Source organism: Phaenicophaeus curvirostris, chromosome 1 (assembly GCF_032191515.1).
Source record: "Phaenicophaeus curvirostris isolate KB17595 chromosome 1, BPBGC_Pcur_1.0, whole genome shotgun sequence".
NCBI classification, from domain to species: domain Eukaryota; kingdom Metazoa; phylum Chordata; class Aves; order Cuculiformes; family Cuculidae; genus Phaenicophaeus; species Phaenicophaeus curvirostris.
The window spans coordinates 176,908,344-176,935,343 of record NC_091392.1 but is presented as its reverse complement, the minus strand read 5'-3'; the positions used below and the strand labels follow the sequence as shown (position 1 = coordinate 176,935,343).

Sequence of the window (27,000 nt, the reverse complement as noted above, 5' to 3'; positions counted from 1 at the left end):
TCCTACAGATTTGAGTCTTTTGACTTCTGTGATTCCTACCGCATTAGAGAGCAGGTTTTCCCCACATCATCCACAGAGCACCCAGACAAACACTCCTAAAACTTCCCTCATCCCTTCCCCAACAAGATGATGTTCCCTCTCTAGATGTGCTCTGAACATCACCCACAGTACTGATGGCTCTCTCTCCTGTATCTCCTGTACCAACCCTCAGATTCCATCCACATATCTTTTAACCAAGCATCTATACAAGCGACAACCCATGTTGCAGCTAGCTAGGAGTCTCCCCACGCTAGTTTGTTGGCTAATATGAACAGTGGCCAGCCACTGACAAATAACATAATGGCTGAGTTGTTCTCAGCTGTCCTCATAAAACCAGTGAGAATATCTCTTAACTCTGCCACTCACCCACCAAACCTGGCAGAAGCTTGCAGAGTTTTAAAAGCTATAAGGGGAGGCAAGGACAGGCAATGCAATGACATAAGCTTCACTTTTTCAGGAAACTAAGCTAGAAAAGTCATTACTCAATTGCAAAATTTACAACTTGCAGATTGTGTTGTAGGAATATATGCCTGTTCAGTAACTATAAATACCCCTAATACATTTCTGTGGCTTATGTATTAAGTTGGGGTGGTTTTGTTTTTTTGGTAATGCCAGCTTTTTAACATCAATTACCTTCCAGGTTTGAAATGCACCCAGTGACCAGCATTCTGGTGTAATTATTAATGGCATTGGTGTGTTTTCCCTCCTCCCAATAATACTGACAATTTTAAAAGAAATCTATTAAGTTAAAAAGAACAAAGATATATATTACATTTGCTAATTGCAAACAACCTCTTTTAGCTGCAGTTCTTCCCATTGGGATTAAAAAGTGCACCAGTTTAACATGTCTGTACATTAAAAACCATTTAAAACATTAAATATACAAACAGCAAGAGATCTTAAATATTTTGTATCAAATACTATAGGACAATATAATTTACATTTTTTTTTACAGAAAACATTACACCTGAAATATACCTTTAGATATTACAGAATATAAAAATACATACTTTTTGTCTAAAAAATGTCTGCAGGTTCTGGCACAATGTAATACTTTAAAGGCACACTGTATTTTGGCAGTCTGTATTTGCAATTAACTGTGCAACAATAATAAAAGTTACCTGTAATTAACCTTTTAGAACTGCAAAGCTTTTTTTTTTTCCTTCCCGGAAAAGCCCTTATAATCAGGTAAAAAACTTAAGTTGAACCGTTTAGGTGTTCTGCCACTCATTTCTGCCAAAGCCTGAACTCTCCAAAACTAATCCAGCAAAGCAAGAACAGGCTTACCTAAGCATGTGAAAAGCCACATCAAATGCAATGGATTTAGTCATATTTTCTCAATCTTTGCCACTTCAGGGTCAGAATGCTCAACCCCAAACAAAACTGAGCCCTGAATGCAAGTTGGGAGCCGTGTTTCACCCTGTTTGCATCAAAACTGGTAAGACTAGCACAGGTTAAAAAGTCACAGCAGAACTTGGAAACAGAAGTTCAATAGTATTAACTGCTCTGATTTCAACTAGGCTAATGTAAAAGTCATAATGACTTTACTGAAGCCAGTGGAGACATATGAAGAAAAAACTACTATGAGACTGAATCAGGAGAACTATGCAACTACCCTTCTGTGCATTTGTGGGAATCCTGCTGGAATCAGTACAGGGCAAAAACATGTCTTGAGAAATGTGTCTTATACAGATGCAATTGAGTTGCAAAAGATTTTCAGTTCTGTCTTCAAGTTTTTTCTGGACCACTAAAAACCCAAACAATTTTCAGCACACTAAAGAAATACTCAGTCTAAATCCCTTACTTTAAATGCCCCAAAATAAGTTGCTTCTTGTGATGAATCTAGTAGCAGTGGGTTTGATACCTGGATACTTATCATTTCACCAGATTTTAATTTAAAAAACCCTCCTACATTTACAGAATAAAAATGAAATTCTGAATTCCCTGACCAGTATTTGGTGCTTCCTCCCTTCATCAACACATCAGAGCGCCTTATTTTAAGGTTTGTCTTAGTCATATACACCATCAGCTGAAGCCCTCTTTTAGTCAGGTTTCCTGAAGTTTCATGATGTCTAAAACAAATGTTGGCATAAAGGTAGTAGAAACCGTCTTGATTAACAATTAGTCTTCCATCATTGAATGTCATATTTGATAAGTTTGCCTGGCCTTTGTCATGATGCCAAGATGTGAGGTTCACTTTTCGAGTTCCTGGAGAGGGAAAAAAAAAAAAAAGGAAATCTATAAACATTTGATAAACCCCAATATTGAGAAAGCAAACTCCAGGTTTTTAGAATCAATACCAATTACACTTCTATAGGCTAATGTGAATATTAGACAATTAGGATAATAATTCATAAGAATTCTTTTTCCCCATCACCTGCTCCATATTTGGTTTGCTATTTATAACTGTCTGCCCTCCCACCAGAACATCTTCTGGGCCACAATACAAAACACTTGCTTGGCCAATAGTCTGATTATGCTAAGCAATCACACAAGCTCTCTATATAGAAATTGCACTCCACCTAGAACTTTATTTAAGCAAGAAATTCTTGAGAAGATTTTGAAAACAAAGCTTACTAATAAAAAAAGCAAATCTTGGTATTAGTCTACAACCTTTAAGTGTTTGCAAGGAATAACTAAAAATCTGAAAACAAGTTAAACTGATAATTCTTCAAACAGAAAGCTCATTTTATGTCCTTGTGACTGTAGTGGTACAAAGATAAACATATCTTCATTTCAGAATATTAAAAAAATAGGGCAAAAAATCAGTACAAGTGTGCATCTTCAGTACTACACAATAGGTTGCCTGGACTTTAGAGAGCACTTCAAGTATTTATGACATAACAAATGTCTTTACGCAAAACCAATGTTTAGACTTAACCCAGCGCTCGCATATACCTGGATAAGGGTCAACAATCCCATTTAGTCATATCCTAGATGCCCGATATTGCGGCTTACAGCACAATCCTAATTCTTTTATAATTGTACAAACCCTTATAGCTGAGCAATTACAGCTCTTCAGGAGGTAAGCTCAGGTTCTTTGTCTAATACCCAGAAGGTCTTGGAAAAAGCTTTAGGAAGACATGATTCTGGATGCATTGCTCTTTTTTCTTTTCTTTTTTTCCCACCTTTCTTTATTTTAAAGTATCTTTGAGTTTTGATCTTGAGACAAGGAGCCAGTATTCCATGCTTAGAGAACAAACCCCCAAGTTGTCTTAAACTGAAGATCCACAAATTAGGAAAAAAAATTATAATATTCTGTCTCTCCATGGAACATCATGCAGGTAGGAATCAAAATACACATAACAGTTACCAAATCTGACCACTAAAAAAAGGACAGATTATTACATTTAAACAAGTAGTACTGAGTTCCTTCTAACAGGTACACTTAAGCCTTTTCAGCTTTGCCTGCACAACAGCGACCTAGTAAACAGGAAACTGTCCCTTATCTTTTAAGATAACCGAATGCTCTGTGAAGACAGCAAAAAGGAGCTGAGAGACTACAGATGTTCTGATTAGTCAACTCAGCACTGTCACTGAAAGATAACTTCATATATACAAGTTCAAAGGTCCTCCAGGAAATCGACTGAAAGGTACCTCCTAGGTGCTATCATCAAGTAGCTACACTGTATCATCTCTTGGAGGTTTCAAGCTGGTAAAGTTTCAGATGACACTTCATTTAGATCCTACTATTGAGGCGGTGATAAGAGACAGCCTGGCTGTCTCTCTCACTGAGAGAGAGCATTTGAGTCTACCCTCTAAACCTGGTCACATTTGATACTTCAGTTTGGCTTTGGTGGCACAGTCTTAAGCAGCAGCCTGTAATACCAGCCCAGACAGCACTCCTACTACAGCACTTGTATTTCTTAGAGGTTTACCACAGTATTTTCTGCTGAGGAGCATGCTCCCAGCATACATTCCCATCTCTGCAGCTTTATCACCACACCTCTACAGCACCCACCTCACCATCTCTGCCTGCAAAAAAAGAGGAACGGGCAACAGTGGGAGAAGATCCAGCCAAGACCCAAGGGCATGGCCACACAGAGGAAACACAACTGTCCTGAGAAAACCACACTGGCCCTGAATCTTCCTGATATGCACAAGCCACTAACTCTGCCACTTATTTAGGGTAATAATGCACAGGGCACAGCACAACAGATGAAAGGTGGTTGACTTGTCCTACTAACCACTAGCAACTTTCAGTGCACAAGACTTAAGTCCATTTGCACCCAGAGCAGTGGGTCCACACAGACACCAGAAGACCTTATACCTTATGCTCCCAATGCATCTAAATGCCTGCTTGGAATATTCAGTACCTTACCCTCCTAACATCAAGCCAAAACAATCTATTCCCACCAAAATTTAAATGGCACATGGCAGAGCCCACTGTCCTCTCCTCCAGGCATGTTTCAAGGCATGATTCAGAACCACCAGAGCTCACAAGCATGCTGGGGAAGAGCCCCAGGTATGTTCAATTAGCTAAAAAGATGCCTCTTTGATTTGTTTGTGCAGAAAGACTTGAGGGGAAGTAGAGACATGGGAATTTGAGAGCTATGAGACCTGCCAAGGGCAAGCAACTTCTGCATGTAAGAGGAATTCAATAGCATTCCAAAACAAAAAGCTTCTGGCATTCTTCCACAAATACTTGAGCAAAGCACAGGCTGTCAAAGATGGATTATAAATAGTTGCTCCCCTATGGCTCCAGTACAGCCAGTTAGAAATCATATAAGCAAAAGCTTATGGGCAGTACTTCTGTGCCGTACCTCAAAAAGACTGTGGAAAACTATCAACTAATTGGAAGCAATGCTAAGATCTTAAGCATCTTAGCCTGGAATTATTCATCTACCAGAGATGCTGAGATAGGAGCACCACAGTTTACCGCTGAAGTACTGGAGATGGCTGAGGAAGCTATAGAACTTCTTGTGTGCAATGTTAAGTCTGACAAATAATGCCTCAAGGAGGTTGAGCTGTCTTCAAGATGAGGAGGAGAGGCAGATTTTATTTACCTGGCAAACAACTTTAGTTGCCAGTCTTAATCAAGTAGGAATTTTGGGGAAATCCATGGTGGGAAGACATGATTCTCTGCTGAAGAAGGGGGAAGAGAAAAATAGACGCCACAGTCACTTGTAACTAAGATGCTGAGGGCAGCTCAAAGAAATTTGTTCACACTGGTTTAATGTTGAGGGGAATATGCATCATCCTTCCATGGTCAGGTGGAAGGATAAGACAAGAAATGATGGAAGATGACTATCTGCTTGGAGCAGAAGATTAGCCTAGATAACTTCTGGAAGTCCTTTGCAATCTAGATTATAATGCTATGATCATATTAACTGAGGCAGATAGGTGTTTTGCCACAGGTCAGAGCTTCAGAAGTGGAATGCCAGAGTCAGAACAGCACAAAGACACATTGGTAGGAGTTATGCAGCCTTTAATGTAAGGAGTGAGCAGCCTCTCAGCACTTCTGGTGATGCACCCGAATTTGGAGACATCAAAACAATCAATACCCCAAAAAACACTGTCAGAGAAAACTGGTACATGCAAGTGCCAAACCAGCCATCCGTATATCAGGAACTCTGAAACACTAGCTAAGCCATGGAACGGTTAGAAATGCTGCAGTATAGTATCTTCTGTGATAAAATTTCCTATGGAGCCATGAAAAAAATAGCTCAAGGTAAGTCATTTTGACAGAGAAGGAACAGGTCAGAGATAATGAGTAAGGTAGCCAGACATGATAAAAACCATTGAAAAAAAAGATAATACACAGTTTTTTTGTTAACCAAAGACACATCAAAACAATGTCTTGGATATTTGTGAGCATGAACTACAACATGAGTGAGTTTCAATAAAATTAATTAGCGAGAAAGCAGTTGATGGGACAGGAACAGAGTACTGGTAATTTGTTTGCATCCTATAGTAGCTTTCAGGTATAAATAAAACCTGAGGGGAGGACCAAATCACTGTTTGCTCTGAAAAACTGTTTTGAAGGCAAAGGACAGCTAAACCTAACCTGTAGCTGTAAATAGCTCAGAATACTACAGTATTTCCTTAGACAGCTAAATGCATCAATTCATATACCAAGCAATATTTACATTTATTTGTTTGTGATTTTCTCCTTTACACTGACTAATTTCTGTAATGAATTTATAAACTAAAATTCACTGTTTTCATTTAAAAACTAAGTAGCATTTATAATGGGCTCTGGTAAAAAGCAACCAGCAAGCATTTAGCATTTAGGTAGCAAACCTAAAAATACACAGCGAGCCAAACCACTACAGCTTCTGCAGTCAAGTAATGGGTGGGGACACTAAGATTTGTGAAGGGTTATTTTCCTCCTCTCTCACACTGCCTCCAGCTGCAAAAGTCCATTTGGGGCTTCACATGATTGTGAACCAGGTAAAAGAAAAACATTCCCTCACAGACATTGCTCAGTGTCTCTTCACAAAAGGTGTTCAGTGGCAAACTACTTAAAATCCTGTTTGACAGTGATGAAGACTAATTTTTTTTCTTTAACATTGTTGATTTTGAGTCAGAGTGATGACAGAGAACCTTAAAATACTAAGAACAGATCCATCCAGACTCACAGATGGCAGAAAACAGTTTAAAAAGATTTCAGACCACAGAAGCTGTGCTCATGATTAAAATCCTCTTCCATAGAGGCAGGAGCCATATGTGTCAGATCAGGAAGGAGCGTGACCAACTCATCACACTGGTAAGTGGTTGATCTGCTCCAAGGACAAACAGAGCAGCTTGCTGTCACAGCCACCATGTTTCTAGGACTTCCTTAAAGCCTGTGCTATTAAAGAAAAAAGTGAAGAGAGCAAGCAAGAGCAACACCTCCCTTGCAATTATACACAGATGTGCTACAACACTCCCTAGAAGGTTAATGCAGTGATGCACAACACAATCATCAGCTGCTAGCCTGGACAAAAATACAGTTTACAGCAACATCCAACTAGACAGCAAATAACTTCCCCACAGGACTAGGTGGATTTCAAAGAGTGACACTGACACGCTCCACTTCTGTAGGTACAAGTGATCTGTCTCTGATTAGCAAATTAATTGACTCTTTCCAAAGACAAAATTCTAAGACAAGTTTACAGTTACTGCATCCTCCATTACTGACCTATGTCAAAAGCCAAAATCTGACTGAAACAGAAGCTTGTCAGGAGGCACTTGAGCTAATAAGAGAGCTTATAGAAGTTCTGACTGCTTACAAAGCTCTGGATTTCGGCAATGCCAATGAACTTTAAGGGATAAAGAAATCCTATCCTCCCATGGAAGAAGCTAACCCCTTGTGTACAGAAGTCCGTTGTCTTTAACTAGAGCAAAAGCAAGCTATTACTATGCAGCTGCTGAAATCTCAAGATCTCCAGCCTCAGCACAGCACTCCCTTTTGGTTTGGTTATATAAAACAGAAAAGCAATGCACATAGCTTAACTAACAAGGAGTTCAGCACTGCAGAATGTATACTTCTTCACAAGGAAGCAGACAGTGGTGATCAATGCCCCCTCCTATCTTGAGAACCTCTGTCTTATAGCTTCAGAATAAACTCTGGTTTACTTCTATGACACCAATGATGATTGTTGTGTTGAGAATACACAGAGAAAAATCTCAACTGACAGTGCCCCAGGGCAAAAAAGGAAACAGTACTAAGACATCTTAAAATTGCAGAAATGAATCTTCTTCCCAAGAGAGTCTTCCAAGACAGACTCATCTCTTGTTCCCTCATATTGTACTAGCGAGGGTATTCCCAAAGCCAGCCAAAGATACTTGTGGGTAGAAAATAAGAGCTCTGGCAAGATAAAAGAATGCCATCCTCTTACCACAGGGGCCGATAAAATCCACTGAAACGTTTTTCCCCCTACTCGACAGCTCAGAAACATACTGCATGCAAGTTAGCACACTGATCTACAATGCTATTATCTTTGATCTTCCTGCTACTGGACTAGATGGATCCAGACAGACCTTTATGAAACTGGGGCATGTCTGAATGTCATAAAGGCCCTGGGAGTCTTGATGTGAAAGAGTCTATACCAGCCCTGCAACATAATACGGAATGGAATGTGGCAAAACCTTTTCAACAAGCCATTAACAGAAGGAAATGCTTATATAAATTCATCCCTATGCTACAAGAGTGCTATGTATGCACAGCGGGCAAAGAACTAGCAGGCAAGCTATAATAATGACACTGGGACTTGCAGTTCCAGGTTTTCAACACATCCAAATGAAAGATGTGCTTCCTTTATGGCAAGTTCTTACACTGATGGGCACTTGACATGTGTTGTGTATACAAGTAAGATTTGCAGCTTCCAAATCCACCCTGAATACAAATGCTGCGTCCAGACCCAACTACACTTCACACAAAAAGAGCACTGACATGAAGGGCTGAATATGCGGACATAAGACATTCTTGAATTTAACAGCAGAAAACACATTTTTCATCTTAGAAAAAGAAAATCTTAGACTTAATGGAAGGGAAATATCTTCCAAACAGCAAGACCTGGATTCTGGCCATTCTTTGTGCTGGTATATGCTTGTATGTTTGTATGCATGTTTGTGTGTACAGTGTCCAGAGTGAGTGAAAAACTCTAGACAGACCTTATGAGCCAGAGCAAATAAATTTCAGAGGAGAGCATTCAATGCACATCTTCATTCCTCATCTGAAGACAGCACAAACAGGCAGGCCAAGCCCTCAGAGCCTGATCATGAAAACTGGTCATTTGAAATGAAGGCCATTCAGCACAAACAGACTGCTATAAGATACCTGAGGCAAAGGGGAGCTACCCTCCTGTTAACATTACCCCTGCTGCCTCTGAAATACTTAAACACATCCAATTTATTCTTATTATCAAAAGTCATTTCTGCAATCCCAGTTTGTTGCTGGTATTGCTGAACTATTAACATTTACCTCACCATTTAATATATTTATAGTAGCATTGGAAGTATTCACTTAAAACTGAACTTACCAGATGGAATATTCTTATCATCAATAATGAGATGGGCAAATGGCAGCTTCCCAGGTTTGCTTCTCTGGTACAGATCCATTCCTAATGCCTCCATTGCAGCTAGAGATAAAATAATTGCATTACCTCAGAAAGAAGAGTTTAACAGAACTAAAACATACCTTATTCATAAATCAGCACCTACCTTTTTCTGGTCTTGGTGGTGCTCTTCCCATAACACGCTGGACTTCCTAAAACAAGAAAGAGCCATTGCTTTGACATCGTTTTGGTTTTGTAATATTGTGTATTGCAGGTAGTTTGCAGAGTTACAACACACCATGTGTACACACAGCAGGAATTGTTCTATAACACCCACAGTATATTCAGATGCCTGGGATATACAGTCTCATATTTACATGATCTATAGTATGAACACACCAGTTTAGCTGTCACAATCAAAATGCTTCCTCTGTTCAATATATCTGATAAACGTGGATAGGAATGATGATGTGAATGATCACCACACTGTTTACTGAAGTAGTGGTGACAGGACATTTATGACCTTTCTGATCTATTGTACGTGGAGTATTTCCCTAAGTATAACAGAATAGTGATTGCCAAGAATGCATCACAAAACAATGGAGTTTATGAACTGATTTAATTACTTGGGGTCAAAAGGTAACTAAATAGACAGTTCTGTTATGCATAGAGACTAGTGTGCAATCACACTAACAACCAAGGAAAGCCAAGTTCTGAATTTCATCTGTGATGAGGTAAATTAAAACCTCCAGACCTCACATTTGACCACTACCAGGGAAGGTTGCAAGACTACAAGGCTTTAATAGAGGCTCATTTCTAACAAGGTAGGCAGGAACTGAAGGATTAAGCATCTTCCGTATCCGTACTGGGCCAAATGGACTGGGCACCAGAGTCTGGAAGCATACATTCTTTGAAATTGCAGGTGAACTTTAACATGAATGAAACCCATGTTACCAAAACCCAAGAACAGCACAAGTAACAGACATCAGGCAAAACAAAAGGCCTTGCTTTAAATAACCCATAGTTGGTTTCTTCTTGAGAAAACAAACATATTAGTTTCCAAAAATATAAGTAGCCTTTTCCTGTTACAAGCCTGGACTAAGTCTTAGTAATATTAAGTTCTGTCCCCTGACCCCCTATTACACTCTTCATCTGCTTTCAAAAAAACAGGGATAATATACTATTTGCTATTCAGAATATCTCATACTATGGAGCCATTAAGATGATGTTTACTAAAATGAAACATTTTGCTGAAGACAGCAAGTAATTTTATTTTTGAAACTTAAGAGTGGTGCTTTGTTTTGTCTTTATGGCACACATTGCTGTTTGTCTGATTTGATACCATTTACATGTAATACGTCTCAGATTAGGCCAGATCAGCAATTTTCCACTCTGCTCTCAATCACTACAGTGTATTAGAATTCGAATTCAGGCTTTGAAAACACCTACAGTCCTTCTTTTATGTAATTTTGCAGCCACAGTAAAACCAGTTATGCTTTAGCCAGTGCATTTATTACTCTCACTTTCCCCTTTCAGTAGGTGTTTAAATGTTAAACCAAAATGAAAAGCCACAGCACTATAGAAGTTCTAGTATGACTATCAAAGCATAATACTTCAGCAGAGATACGCTGATTTTGTAGATAAGAATCATTAAGATACTTTCTGCTGTAGAGACGAGAAGAAAAGCAGAAGAATCGCAACTTCAAAAGAAGCAAAACTCATGTCCACCTCCCCCATTTACATTCACTTCCCCTATCTGATCTTCCTATTTCAATATCAGTTCTAGGAGCATGAAAACAAAGCTCAATTCTAGGAGCTGCACACCAGCTTTAGTTCTAGCCACACTTGAGGTCAACTTTGTCAGAAGCAGGAAGACAAAAATTGCAAGTGCTAGATACTGCAAAAAGTGGCAAAAGCCTCTGAAAAGGACACAATATAACAGATTGGGAGATGAGGCACACAGAATACTGCACCACACCTACTACCAACTCTTTCCTTAAACAGGAAAGACTCTTCTTGCTTTCTCAATGGATACTTCTCAAATGTTGAGTCTGCTTTTATATTCTTTCCTTCTAGGGGATGTGATAATGTACTTGACTGGAGAGCCAACTGGGAAGATCTCTTTTAAGATCTATGTACATTAAGAGCTATGTACATTTTAATCTCCTGTTTTTTAATCTTGTTGCTAACTGCACAGCCCTTGAAGTCCATGAACTGACCAATCACTATCTTCCTCTTTCCTAACCTACATTTTTCCTAGGAGTACAGAGTTCAATTTCTGCACATTTCCAAAGATGCTCTAGTTTAAGCAGCTGGGTACCTCACCTTTTGAGGTCTAGCAGCTAAACTTGCTCATCTTCCATGCAGAAAGGCAGTAGTACTCATGAAATGCAGTCTGAGCTGCTTTCTAACTGTTGGTGGTGCTGTTCATCTGCAACATCACCACTTGCTAAGCAGAAAAGCCACCCAGGAAGACTCGGGTCGACAACTCTACTTGTCCTGATGGTCTTCAGCCTACTTTCCTGTTTCCTAGGAGCATGTCTCTGACAAACACTCTCCTGTACTCCTCTTGAAACTATGCTACTATGCCATTAGGAACACATGTCGTTGCAACAAAAGTGAGGTTAAGTGTGAGCCCAACACTAACACAAGCTGGAAACTGGCTTATGTTCACATTTCTTCTGTGTATTTGTCATTGGATTAGAAGTGTCTAGCCTGTAGCCAGAAAACAAATCCAGTGTCAAGTTCTTGATTCTGACCAGCCCCACAAAATTTTAACATTCCTTTCTGTTCCTTTCAGGAAGCTGAAATACATGAACTAGTCCCTCGATAACAGAGATGGAGCTGTGGGGTTTCTCCTGAAGAACACATAGTTCAACACTTCTCTTGTTTTTTTCACTTCACATTTCTACAGTTCCAAGGTGCTAATATATAATCTACCTTAGAAAAGCATTTTAGCATGTTCTTCCTTCTGACACTAAAGGCCCACATTTCTCAGTAGATACCTGAAGATTTCCAGATGTCTAAGGGCAGCCTCTTATAGTGGTATTATAAAAACCCCGGTATCCTTACTGCAAGGAGTTAAGAGCTAGGATTTTCCAGATCTTTAAAAATATCAACTGCATTCTTTAGCACCTGAATTACATTAAGCATCTCTTATCTAATCACAATGCACACTGCCATTGAGAAAGCAGAAACAGCTCAACAGAACCTGTCACTAAGACACTGCTATAATCGTATGAGAACTGCTGACGCAATATTACCAGCGACTTCTCTTCTGACTTCCAACCACAGAACCATGTGCACTACCAAGCTGTTGAGTTATTTTTAGAAAAAGCGTACCCAAAGATCACACCACTCCTAGTTTATGATAAGTTGTACACCTTTGCATCATTTGCTTACTGCCCACCAAGTCAACACTGCTGGCCTGCTTCCCCACATTCCAAGCTCCCTCATACAGTCACCATTTAAACAGCAGACAAGTAGCCAGTCACAAAAGTAAAAAATGTGTCTTCCTTTGTCCAAAACATTCAATGGGAGATTGGGAAGATGACAAATTTACACATTTTAAAAGCTAAAATGATGCTTTAAGTGTCTGGAAAGGTGGGAAGTGGTCTTTCCTCATCCACAGTAGGCTGCGGGTTTTAACCCTTAGCATCTCATCACCTTCAAAACAAAACCAACACTTGTTCTTTAAGTTACATCCAACATTGAGGATGTAGATACAAGGCTACATTTGAACACATGACATTCGTGAATGTCTTCTCTCCTTTGGCTCCTGCAATACCTCAGTATTTACTCTAAGCCTTTTGAGAACAAACAGAAGAGAACCACTCTGGACGGACATTCATGCACTGCTTCAGCTGTGACCTTAAAGCTCTTTTATGCTGCTGTTTCTTCTGCTACCCAAGTTCTTTAAGTCCAGCTAATACCAGGAAGAAGTATGTGATTATCTTACCGGAAATTCAACAATTTCAAGAACGCTAATCTGGAAGGAAGTGAAATAGAAAGTACGTGAACCAATACTCATCAGAAGATAGTTCAGAGACTGGCACTACAACCTCTACCTAAATGAGTAGCCTACTGCCTGCAGAAAAGAAAGGCATGTAAGCTTGTAGGATGGAAACTAAAATTTTTTCAACTTGCAGCAACTACCCATGAAACTTTGACTTTGTCCGTAATGACACGCACTTCAAATGTCTGCTAAGTATATAGATCTCTTTCTAAGTGCTGTCCCATAGGTCTAGCAAAGCACACTGTGGCCATGTGGGAGACTAGTTTACTCCTGAACTCCCCAAGCTGCTAGAAGCTGGGAGTATTGCCAAGAGAAGTTACTTATGAATTGACCCAACATATGTTTGTAGTCCTTTCTGCTTCAGGCACATAAAACTTCATAAGAAGTGTGGATAGTGCATCTGGACAGGCAAAAGGTTTCTAGAATTACATGCAAAAAAAAAAGCAAATGGGCAAGTTAAGGAAGAGTACTATTTCGTCTGCTTGAAAGTTTTTATACAATAACATCAAAAAACATGCTTTTTACTGAGTAAGCTGCACCCTAAGCAGTATTTTTATCCTAGAATGGATTAAGAAATTCATCATTAGGTTTTGATCAAAAGAAAATCTTAAATTTTCTTTTTTAGGAGATGTTTCTAAACCTGACCACACAGCCTTACTAAAATGGTTTTCATAAGAGCACTTTCATTTTCAACAAACCCTGCTTTAGATTTAAACACTACATCTACAGGTGTGCAAAGAAAACATGAGAACCAGTGCAGTAAGCTAAAGGCTGTAACCAGACCATAAACCTGAGCAAAAGTAAGTTGTCTATTTTCAGATCCTGAACAGCTTGAATTGCAAAAGATAAAATATTAAAAAAAAAAATCACAAAACTTAAATGGTGTTTTAAAGTCTTCCTCTTCAGTCACTTCAAATGCTGCCAGATCAAATAAGGATATTGGTTCCTGACACACACAGGTTAGATTTTCCATTAGGAAAGTGAAAACAGTACAGAAGATAGGAAATCTCCTTCAAATCGCATGAGCTGCATTCCTACACCTACAGGACTAGTACAAGTGGAAGCAAGATTCAGCTACATCTCTGCCCTTCATTACAGCCCAGACAACAAAAGGCAGAGCTTAGCTTAAAGATGATAAAGTATAATTTTGCCTTCACACCGTTTCTTTTCTTTTCTGATACATCGAAATACATTGATAGGAATATACATCGATACATTGATAGGAATGGTTGGACTCGATCCGGTGGGTCTCTTCCAACCTGGTTATTCTACGATTCTATGAAAAGATACAAATGTAGCCCCAGGCAAGCATTTTTCTATTTTTCTTCTTGTCACAAATATATGATGACAAAGCATCCAGAACACTGAGCCAGCAGGTTAATACATTCTGTTGTATTCCAGGAAAATTCAGACTCTTATTACTTTGGAAAGAGAAGTTTTATTGTTCTTAAACTAATGGTCGTCAGCCAAAAAAAGTTATCCCTACTCACTATTTATCCTGGCCACAGACATTGCAGCATGGAACCTCCAACCTCTATCCAGAATGACAGGATATGCAGCCTCAACTAAAGCCAATGCTTTTGTTGAGTAATCAGCAGTGAATGATCAGAATACAGGATTCACCACCCTGCAAATCCTGCACCCGTGCAAATCCTGAATTCACTTACTGTAACAAGCTCCTTGCTCTGTCACAGGAGTTGCATGTCTAGTACCAGCTCACAGAACAGAGAATTAGATGTAGTGTGAGACAGTATAAAACGGTGGAAGACAGAACTAATGCTACAAAGTTTATTTCTTTTTTCCTTACGCTTTTCAAGGAGGTTGCCAGCAAAGACATGAACTCCTAGGTTTAAGTTTAGTTCACAGAAACATCTTTCATTCAGGGTACTCAGATAAAAGCAAGCAGCAGCAGAATCAAAGTACCATATAATTAACTCAAGCACAATTCACTCTGTAAAGTGTAGATGAGTTCAGCTCAAATCTACAGTAGTATCCTTTATGAAAAATTGTCAGTGGTATGCAGATGTGAAGAAGTAGTAACGGACCTGGTAAGCCAGGAAAATCAAATATCACAGCAGACATTCACCTTTTAAATTGCCCATAATTAGCACTAAACACTATAATGAACACACAAAGATCAAAGGCAGTGACTGCAGTGAGAGGTGATTGTGACTTACATCCAGCTTGTCTAGACATCATTAGGGCTGATTTCTTTAGCTGACTTATTTGTGTTTGGGAACAAGGTATCACTCTCAGCTGCTGGACAAAGACTGCCCAACTCTTGTGCTATGGTAAAGCAGGTCTTCCTGACAGTGTGGGAATGGTCTGCACAGAGCAAAGAACTGCCAAAGCAAGGGGAAAAAACAAAGGAGATACTATTCCTCACTCCACATTGCACAAAGAGTAAGAAACAAGAGTGAATGTTCTTTCCTCTGTCTTTGAAGCAATATTTTGCTTGTTGCTGATCTTTACTTAGGAGAATCTTGGCAGAAAGAGTCAGGAAGATTGCTTTGACAAAAATACAGAACTTTCCTTTATTATGAAGATTTCAATGCTGGCAAATCCATACAAATGTTAGGATAAATGACTACCATTCAGGCACATCCAAATGCCAAAATGGCCATCAACTAACTGCAATGTTAGTTTTCTCAGAACTGGTTAACCACAACCAGGTTCACGAGCAAGCACAATACGATCTTGGATGCAACCACAGGTATTATGCAAACCCCAGAAAATACCTTCTAGAACTTACCTCTGAATACAGACGTCAGAAAAAATTGGTTGAAGTTCAACAGGAGCACAAAATAAACACAGTCTCTGTCACTTACCTTCTGTACAGCTCTTTGTAGAGCCTGTTTCATGCTTCTACATGATTCTGGCATTAACTTTGCTTCTTGATTTTCAAAGGATGCATCATGGAAATCTGTATTTTCTTGATGTCCAAAAAGCGTTCTGACACAGTGTACATGTTCTTTTGAAATTCTAGTAGGGTCCATCTGAAACAAAAATAACCACAACCACAGTTTTAAGTGTCTGTCCAAGAGACATTAGGAGCATTTAAGTGAGTGAGAATTTTCAACCATGTGAAAATTTGGCACCTAGCTAAGTTTATTATCTAAATTTTCATTGTAAGCAGTGAAGAGAGAAAAAGTTCCCCACAAGGAGGTTTATTTCATGCAACAAGCATGAGACAGGAGAATAAATTATCTTCTGGAGGTGTTTAAGGTGTGGGTGGATGAGGCACTGAGGGGCATGGTTTAGAGATTGGTGGGAATGGTTGGACTCGATCTGGTGGGTCTCTTCCAACCTGGTGATTCTATGATCTTCTACAGCTGCCTAGTTCATTAGATTAGACTGGATAACTGACTTTCAAAAGTTAAAGATGAACCCCACTTTTACAGCAAAATCAGTAATCCTGAATTCCATTTTTCAACTACATGAGGCAATCACAGAATCATTTGGTTGGAAAAGACCTTTGAGACCAAGTCCAATTGTACCTGTCCACTACTAAAGCATATTCCTGAGCACCTCATCTACCTGCCTTAATTACCTCCAGGGATGGCAACTCAACCACCAACTTGGGCAGCCTGTTCCAACTTAGCAGGCAACATACATAGCCTCCCTATCTGTAAAAACTATAGTTTACAAGACTACAACACAAATGCCAAGTACAGGAACTTGGGGAAAGTATGTACAGCATTTAGCACATCACTTTCAAGAGGAGACACAGAACAGAAGACAATTAGCACTGGAAATATTTTGTGGGCTAGACATTGCCGTGTGAAACAGTCACAAAGTAAGACAGTACAAATCCAGAAAGACCAAAAGTTTATAAAACTGTACTACAAAAAATGTCTGCTTCATAGAACAGACTGGTAAATCTGGAATATCTAGAAGATATTTTCAGCAATTAGTCTTTGTGATTGAATCAAATATAATTTTTAAATGAAAGTCTAGAATACTCCTGAATTCCATCAGTTAGATAAATTGGGAGGATATTGCAAAGGTTAGTATTATGCCAGGGTAGAGTTTAATTGTATAAACATTATTTAAACCATTTCACCCACACTCCGACATACTTTACACTCAAAAGATACTAACCACTTTCTTTCAGAGATGGCCGAAGGCTCTCAGCAATTGTTCTCAACTTGTACTTATTCTGCCTTTACTTCAGGCTTAAAGAAGGGTTTGTGCACTCAGAAAAACTTGTTTAAGTTCTCTGATTGTATGAGATGGTTTAATAAAGAACATTTACTTCTATCTGTACCATAAGGTGAAAGAAACAATTTTATCTGAGAATTACAAGAGGTAATGTTTTTTTAATCATAATGAGAGAATGCCAAGGCATTATGGGTAGTGCCTGACCAGTGTTCAGCTTCCTTTAACATAGCACTGAACAAAACAAATCAAAAGGAAGTTTTGCAGAATACAAAACAGCCAGAGTGAATCAAATGTTTTATTGTTTGTTCACACAAACATAAATTTGACTCCTTCACGCCAAAAAAAGAATCAAGATAGAAGTATGAGGTTAGGATTACTGAAGTGAATTTAAGTCTACACCAGCCAGACAGCCATCCAACAGGCACACACCATAGAGAAACATTTATTGCACAGATGGCAACACCAAATGCTGCCTCCTTTGTCACCATCCTGCTGCTGAGGTATCCACATGAGGGCTATTTGCCTGATCCATTCAAACCAATATAAGCCCCTGTGGCCTTGTTTAGCTGTCTCAGTTATCCCTGCAGATCTGTGATGGAACAGGTAAAGAAAGGTTCACTTGGAGATCAGAAGATGTCACAGCTTAGAGCAGAGGGGTAGATGTGTTACAGAATGGCTTGGAGGCAGCAACACCTTCCTGGGGCAGCCTGACACAGCTGAATCCAAAAGAAGATCTGTCTATAGTCATTACAACTCTATGAATTAAGCACTAAAAACTACACTTATGACTTCAGAAGACAACTAGTGCACTGCAACTCCATTAAGCAGTTAAGCTGATCTAAACAGCATCTCTGCGCTCCCTTCTTCACCACAAAACTCCATCCCTAGTTCTCAATTTCCTCTTCTAAATCAAATGGGAGGAATTTTTGCTGATCTAATTTCCTGAAAGATCAGCACCCTGAAACTAACTCACTCCAGGTATCAGACAAGCATCACAGCCAGTACAGGGACAGGCATATGAATGAAAGCAGGAAGGCAGCACTAGCTGTACCCACTGTAAAACTGCACCCTAAAAGCATCCCTCCCACTATGTTCCACTAGTATCTAGAACTCCAAATCAATGGTGAGATGAAAGAAAAAAAAAAAAAGAAGCACAAAATGTTTACCAGCAGCTGCTAAGAGACATTTACTACAACAATCTGGGTTCAAAGGTACTTCTGGAGGTCTCTCGCCCAACCCACCACCTTAAGCACAGCCAGCTTGTAATTCAGGTCAGGTTGCTCAAAGTCTTGCCAGGACAAGCTTTGTGGAATCTCCCATCAAAGGAGACTGTCAGCCTCTCTAGGCAAACTGTTCTAGAATTTAATCACTTTCATTGTGAAAAAACACTGGCATTGATGTCCAGCTACAGTTCTCCTTGCTGCAATTTATGACTGTACCTCTTGTTTTTCCTGTACACTTCTGAAGATCCTGTCTCCATCTTTAGGTAGCTAAAACAGTCATTAGGTTCCCTCACCTTCGTCTGTTCTTTATGTTCAAAGAATCCAGTTCTCCAGTTTTGATACACTACAGCCCCTACTTATCACAGCTGATTTCTGCTGGACTCTCTCTAGTTTGTTGATACACCTCTGGTACTGAGGGACCCCAAACAGGATCCATTATTCTGGATGCAGCTTCATATGTTGAAATTGTTAGAGACTAGAGGGAATTACAGCCTTCAACAGGACTTGGATGTCTCTTACCTCCTCCACACACACCACAGGATGTAAGTTGGAAGCCACAGCAAGTAACCGCCACTCAATACTCATCTTTATCAGCAATTCTACTAGTGAGAGACTACTACCCCAGTTTTGGATTTATTTCAACACATCTTCTGAAAAGTAAACAAGAAAACTAGGTTCTATTACATGAAGATTATGAAACCTGTGAGGGCCGGTGTCCAGCATGACAAATTATGTGCAGCATATGCTTACAGCTATCGCTCACCAGCAATCAGTCAAATGCATCACAGCACAATGCCAGAACAGTAACAGCAGATTGCAAAAAAGCACTTAGACTATAGCTTATCAGCTGAAGGTTTAAGACAGAAAGCCAACAATTCTGCACCTATATTAAACCTACACTGAAGGTTTAATGGAAACACTAACTGATAGCTTCACTTAAAGCTGTGCAACCCATCCTGACAAACTTCAAGTCTCTAGAGATTCTGTGTCTGACAATGTGAAGCTCTGATCTTGAGATTAGCTAACCTACCTGGTGGTCCTCACCTTTTTCAAAGAATACCCAGTGTTTACCACATTTCAATCATAGAAATGAGCTTGCTTTTCTTAAGAAGCATCTTATATTTTTTAAGTAACATGTACTGAACTGGCTGCAAACTGATGTCACCTAGCACTGAGACCAAAACTGTGGGCAAGAAGGAATGCACAGAAAAGCTTTCAAGTTCAGGTGTTCTGAGAAGAACTTCTACAGAACCAGACAAAATACCAGAATGTTCTACAGGAGTCAGCTTGCTAACTTGCAAGGCACAGAAGGCGAGCCTTGGGATAAAGAGAGACCTTCAGCAGTAAGTCCTAAATAGTTAAAATAATTAAAATTTGACATCAAGATGCCACCAAAAATGCTGGAGAAAGCTTTAGAATACATTAAATAAGGTCAATACCTTAGAGGAATTAACCAATTTAAAGAGAGGAGTGTCTAGTTTATTTTCCTTATGTTACTGTTAGGCATAGATCCATTGCATCTGACCATGAAACTGGATCAGATATTCCAGTGCCTCTTGATTTTCAGTATCTTGAACCATCTTTGTTGCATCTCTGGACTCCTTTCACCTAAACTAGGGCACCCAAAATGAACTCCAGCATTGTGAGTGAGACCAGATGAATTTCCAGAATTAAAAACCATTTTTTCAACATTAAAAGGAATATTAACATGATTTTAAGAGCTACAATACATTCCATCCAACTTTACCTATTAAATGTTGCCTCAGTTATGCAGTGCTACTGTATTTACATTCTGTATTTACTCCTTACAATAAATGTTTATAATTTATGCTTGCACTTGTTTTCAAACTTAAAATCAACTTCAGATTACCAAATTACTCCTTCAGATTACCAAATTAGCAAGAAGGAGTTCTTCCAAGCTTTCAAAAAGTCCTAATGACCCCCAGCAAGCTGTCTTCTGTTAGCCACTGCTCTAGCACACTCACAGTATTTTAGATGAAGTCTGAAAGGCAACTGCTTAAAAATATTTTAATGAAAATTAGAGTTCCACAGATGCATGAAATGACAATTAAAAAAATCAAATCTTTCTTCCAGGTCCCCATTTATCCAAGTGTAAATTCTTCAGTGTGGTAGAATTCACTAACATTTGAACAGACTTTTTTTAATTGGAAAAATGGATAACTTAAGAGTTTAGGTTGAACTAAAGGAGTTAGACAAACAGGCCCCATATCTGGATTTGAGCACTTCCAGTTTGAGCACTTCCAGCTTGTTCCACTGTTCTCCAGTTCAGTCAGTGTTAGACTAAATTCCCACTCTTTTATGATCTAAGTGCATTAAGGAAATGGGCCAGAAAGAAAAGTTTAAAAGCCAAGCATTTGAGACTATATTTTAACATCTACCAGTGACAGTTAAAATACTTAATTCTCTCACCTCATGCTGTGCACAAATCTCTTACATGATGATCTTCAGCTGCTCTAAGTATCTAACTAAATTTTCATGGCATTTTCATTGATCATGAAGTGATATTCATTGCGAAGTGTTAGCAAAACAAACTCTTAAGACCAATATATTTTCTTAGTGTTTAATTTCTTGGATTCAGTACATTGCACAAGATGGTCCAGAAAGAAAAGTTAGAACTTTTTACTGGTTTTACATTTCAGAACATTACCAGAATATTGGCAAAATTCAGTTCCTAGGTTTTCTTCTTTCTTTTTAGGTCTGTCAGCTCATTTGCATTGCACTGCATTATTTCTTGGCCACAAACATGTGTTTACTCATGAAAACCTAGTGTCAGTCCTAGTTGTGTCTTGTGAAATTCAAACTGCTCAAGCCACTGAATAAACAAAAGTAAGGAAAAACCAAAACCTCAACTATTGTCTCAGCTTATATTGTGTCATGATCTAGTCCAAATGATTTTATGCAAATACAGACAAAATATGTACGGTAAAACTGAGTCAGAGTTTACTCAGCCTTTTAGGTAGACGCTTAAAGAGCTTGTAAAATGTATAATTTCTTAATATTAGCCCATACAGTCAAATTCTGCTAATTAATTTGTTTAATTCACCAACCAACAATTAAAGTCTTTCGATGCCCAGCTTCTGCTGTTAACATCTCATTATTTTATTAAAACATACCACATTACTTAAGTTCTGTTATGAAAGTACAAATTGAGCTATTTGAAATTTGTTCTGCACCCTGAGCAAGTTTGCGGACGACACTAAGCTGGGTGGAAGTGTCGATCTGCTGGAGGGTCGGGAGGCTCTGCAAAGGGATCTGAACAGGCTGGACCGCTGGGCAGAGTCCAATGGCATGAGGTTTAACAAGGCCAAATGCCGGGTCCTGCACTTGGGGCACAACAACCCTGTGCAGTGCTACAGACTAGGAGAAGTCTGTCTAGAAAGCTGCCTGGAGGAGAGGGACCTGGGGGTGTTGGTTGACAGCCAACTGAATATGAGTCAGCAGTGTGCCCAGGTGGCCAAGAAAGCCAATGGCATCTTGGCTTGTATCAGAAACGGTGTGACCAGCAGGTCCAGGGAGGTTATCCTCCCTCTGTACTCGGCACTGGTGAGACCGCTCCTTGAATCCTGTGTTCAGTTCTGGGCCCCTCACCACAAGAAGGATGTTGAGGCTCTGGAGAGAGTCCAGAGAAGAGCAACAAAGCTGGTGAAAGGGCTGGAGAACAGGCCTTATGAGGAGCAGCTGAGAGAGCTGGGGTTGTTTAGCCTGGAGAAGAGGAGGCTGAGGGGAGACCTCATTGCTCTCTACAACTACCTGAAAGGAGGTTGTAGAGAGGAGGGTGCTGGCCTCTTCTCCCCAGTGACAGGGGACAGGACAAGAGGGAATGGCCTCAAGCTCCGTCAGGGGAGGTTTAGGCTAGACGTTAGGAAAAAATTCTTTACAGAAAGGGTCATTGGGCACTGGAACAGGCTGCCCAGGGAGGTGGTTGAGTCACCTTCCCTGGAGGTGTTTAAGGCACAGGTGGATGAGGTGCTGAGGGATATGGTTTAGTGTTTGATGGGAACGGTTGGACTCGATGATCCGGTGGGTCTCTTCCAACCTGGTGATTCTGTGATTCTGTGATTCTGTGATTCTGTGATTCTGTGATTCTGTGATTCTGTGATTCTGTGATTCTGTGAAAAGTACAAATTCAAATAGCTTAATATAACTGAATTTGACCACGATCTTTTCAAAAGAAAGGGGTCAGATCATGTCCCATATAAATAAAACAATCTGCAAGGCAGTTAAATAAGACTTAACTTCTGCAGGACCTATTGTATTTTTGCCACCTATTGTATTTCACAATAAGAAATCTGTGAATAAATACAGATTATCATATCTTATTATGAATTATGAACTTCAAAAGTATATTTATACACATGAGATTTTCTGCATTAGAAACTTTTCAGTCAAGCCTACATCTAGCTAAAATGTCTCTTTCAGATGTTTTAGAAGTTCAAGTATAAAAAGGACTCCATCCAGCAGGAAAACTCAAAATCTACAGGGACAAGAAACTGCAAGAAAATTAAGCTGCCAAACGTAGAATAACACCCAGACTATGTAATTTTTTAAATCAAGGCAGCAGAAGAAAAATAGTTATTATGGTAAGAAAGCTCTTTTTACCCTTTGGTAGGCATGTGTTAAGCACTGACATGAACATATCAAAATGTCCTTAATAAAGGGGGGAAGTAAATGGAAATACAGGGTTTTCAAAAAAGTATACTTTGAGTTGTTTTGATTGCAATGGCTCTCTAGCCTACTAATCAGTGTATAGCTGTGCATTTCTATGAGCTGTGTTTTGACAAAGATGTCTTTTCAAGTTCATGCAAGATCTGGACTGAAAAACATTTCTCCACCACAAGCTTAAGCACACATTAATTTATTTTACTGTAAAGCAAACAAGTAGCTTTAAGCTACTTTATAATGAGTCCCAGAAATTAAATGTCACTCCTCTGAAGCACACAGGATATGATTAACTAAGTACTGTATTACCATTCAATGGTATTTTTGTAAAAATGGCAAACAAAGCTATTGGCAGTAAGAAAACATGCCCTGGTCTGCATAATAAATGATCAGAAGTGTTACTGTACATTTGATAGCTATTCACTTGTTTAAGTGGGTATACATTTGTGCAACATCTGTTTTCAGAGCGTACTTCAAGAAATCCAGTCTGCTACACCAAGAACAAGTGACTCTACCTAGAAAGTAAACCAAAAGAAAGAAGTTTTCACTCCTCTCTGACTTCAAATGAAAAGTAGACACAACAGAAGTATTGCTTCCATGAACTCAGCAAGACCTGTATTAACAGAACTAATTAGCATCCAACAGTAAAGCCAAGCAGAAATCTAACACCTAGCCCCAAGAAGCAGCCAACTGGCATCCCCCACATTTCCTCTGAGAAGGCTCAGCCACACGGGGCAAGAGACCTAGCAAGCAAGCAAATCCAGCCAGCCAGCTGAGCTGTTTCCAAGAAGCAGACTCCTCTTCTCTCCGAAAGCCTAACCGCTCATCACCTCATTTCCCCTGCAGCGACACCTCCCTGTGCTCCTTTCTGCACACACCATCGCCTGTTCTGCAGCATCTCTATTCCCTGGCAGGCACAGGGCAGCTCTCCCTCAGAAAGGAGCTCCTGGGCAACAGTGGACACCTCCAGATGATGCCCATTAATGCAGAGACCCCACTCCTTAGTGCCCGAGCACAATCTGAAGGGCTAACAATTCCAAGTAGTGGTGGTTTTATTTTACTTAAAGACATTTCTCCTGCTGGTGAAACATTCATGGCAGCCAAAGACCTCAGCCATGTCAAAACCCTCTCCGGTAGGGTTCCATAAGAGCTATGCTGCCACTCTTGAGGTTCCCCTAGACCATTTGCTTTCATAGCAAAAGGACTCAGCAACTGCTAGGGACAGACCCCAAAATTCAGGGCCTCTTCAAAATTCAGCTGCTCCTATCCACACCCTTCATACTCTCCTCCCTTCTAAATTCAGACACAAGTCTCATCACTGCCTGGCAAGTGCTAGTGAATGGCGAAAAGCTGCTAGCAAAGAAGATATCCTCACCTTTTAGGATACACGTGTTGCCATCTCAGACAAGGTACCACAGGACCACAGCTCCCCACTGGCCAAACCTTGCTCAAGGCAGGATATCCCAACTGACAGTGAACAATGCACCTCTTGCCATGCCCCAGAGCATACAGGTGTTCTGAAGTTGTTCACCAGGGATCATCTACATGAGGAAATTGGTGCTAGTCTCCTTGTTGTTGCCTGGCATCTTCTCCTCATTCCTCCTTTCCTCTGCCAGCAGTTATTTCCATAGCATATTGCCTCAGAACCTCTCATGTCCAACCTCAGTGAGAAACTCTGCATCTCAACACACACCACGAGGCCACGTCGTTCCCTAAAACACCTCAGGCTGAGCAGCCTGGAAAGGCTGAACAGTGGATAACACAGGCTAAGCAAGAAACTGGGAGCCTCCAGCCCAACGCCCTCTGAAAGCTGAGCCAACTTCAGCAACAGATACGAGTTTTCCTCTGCCTTATTTTTTTTTTTAATTAATCTCCTGAACAGTAATGCCAGCACCTTCCCCTCTCCCAAAACTGGAGGGGACCGTGGGGGAGAAGTGCAAGGCAGGCACCCAGCAAGACCAGGGAAGTGATTGTGCCTCTGTACTCAGCATTGCTGAGGCCACATCTGGAGTCCAGTGTTCCCTTTCGGTCCTCTCCCTATAAGAAAGGCATTGGGGTCCTCGAGTGTCTCCAGAAAAGAGCAACGAAGCTGGCGAAGGGGCTGGAGAAGTCTTATGAGGAGCGGCTGAGTGAACTGGGGTTGTTTAGACTGGAGGAGGCTGAGGGGAGACCTTATCACTGTCTACAACTACTGGAAAGGAGATTGTAGTGAGGTGGGTGTCACTTGGTCTCTACTCCCAGGAAAAGACAAGACGTCTAGGATGAGAATGAATGGCTTCAAGTAGTGCCAGAGAGGTTCAGATTAGATATTAGGGAAAAATTCTTCAATGAAAGGGTTACCAGGCACCGGAACAGGCTGCCCAGGCAGGTGGTTGATTCACCATCCCTGGGGTTCTTGAAAAGACAGGTAGAAGAAGTGCTTAGGGATATGAATCATAATAGAACAGCTTGGGTTGGAAGAGACCTTAAAGATCATCCAGTTCCAAATCCCCCTGCCATGGGCAGGGACACCTCCCATCAGCCCAGGCTGCCCAAGGCCCCATCCAGCCTGGCCTTGAACACCTCCAGGGATGGGGCAGCCACAGCTTCCCTGGGCAACCTGTGCCAGTGTCTCCCCCCTCTCATGGTGAAGAAATTCCTCCTTATGTCTAGTCTAAATCCGCCCCTCTCCAGCTTATGCCCATTGCCCCCAGTCCTAACACCACAAGCCTTTGTGAACAGTCCCTCCTCCCTAGCTTCTTTGTAGCCCCTTCAGGTACTGGAAGGTCGCTGTAAGTTCTCCTCGGAGCCTTCTCTTCTCCGGGCTGAACAACCCCAACTCTCTCAGCCTGTCCTCCTCCGGGAGGTGCTCCAGCCCTCAGATCATCCTCGCAGCCTCCTCCGGACCCGCTCCAACAGCTCCACATCCCTCTCACGCTGGGGACTCCAGAGCCGCGGTTCCCAAGTCCGCCCGGCCCCAGTGACCCCAGAAGGTCCTTTTCCAACCCCGCGGCGCCACTCACCTGCGCTCGGAAGTAGAGGAAGAGGGCGAGGCTGCCGACCACCTGCCCCAGCGCCAGGAGGGCGAGGGCGGCGAGCAGGGCCCTGGAGGCGGGCGGCGGGGCTGCGGGGGTCGGCGGGGCCGGGGCGCTCTCGTGGGGGGCGGCACCGCCTCCCAGCTCCTCGGAGCCGCGCAGGTACTTGGTGTAGTCTCTGCTGGCCCGCCGCATCTTCGCTCGGGCGGCTCCGCAGGCGCCCAGCGGCTCCGCCGAGCTGCCCGGCATCAGCCACCACGACCCCGCCGCCCGCCGCGGGCGCCTCTTATAACGGGCGCGGCCGAGCGGCCCCCGCCCCCCGCGCCGGGACCGCCCCTGCCCGGCCCGGCCCTGCCCCGGGACCGAGGGGCGCGGGCGGCGCTGCTCCCTCCGGCGGCCGCTGGACCCCTCCACCCCTCGCCCTGGGCCCGTCTTCCTCACCCAATGCCCGCTTCTTCCTCGCCCTGGTCCCTTCTTCCTCGCCCCTTGCCCACTTCTTTCTCATACTGGGCCTCTTCTTACCCTTCGCCCCTGCCTTCCTCATCCTTAGCCCCCGTCTTCCTCACCCTTCGCACCCTTCTCACTCTTGCCCACTTCTTTCTCATCCTGCCCCCTTCTCACTCTGGTCTCCTTCTTCCTCACCCTGGCCCCCTTTTTCCTCACCCTGGTCCCTTCTTCTTCTTCACCCTGGTCCCTTCTTCTTCTTCACCCTGGTCCCTTCTTCCTCGTCCTATGCCTCCTTCTCACCCTTACCCAGTTCTTTCTCATCCTGGTCCCTTTTTCATTCTGGTCCCCTTCTCAACATTGCCCCCGTCTTCCTCACCCTTTGCCCTTGTCTTCCTCACCCTAAGCCCCCTTCTCACTCTTGACCACTTCTTTCTCATCCT

General features: G+C 41.4%; 1 protein-coding gene across 1 annotated transcript; it reads right to left on the bottom strand.

Moving 5' to 3' along the window:
* Window positions 1–26,360, bottom strand: TNFSF11 (TNF superfamily member 11). Its single transcript, XM_069880998.1, has 5 exons — window positions 26,102–26,360; window positions 15,864–16,031; window positions 9,187–9,232; window positions 9,006–9,104; window positions 1–2,247 (listed from the first exon to the last, which is right to left on the bottom strand). Exons 1-5 carry the CDS (start codon window positions 26,306–26,308, stop codon window positions 1,826–1,828), a joined length of 942 nt encoding a protein of 313 aa, XP_069737099.1. The 5' UTR covers window positions 26,309–26,360; the 3' UTR covers window positions 1–1,825.
* Between the last annotated feature and the right edge of the window lie 640 nt (window positions 26,361–27,000).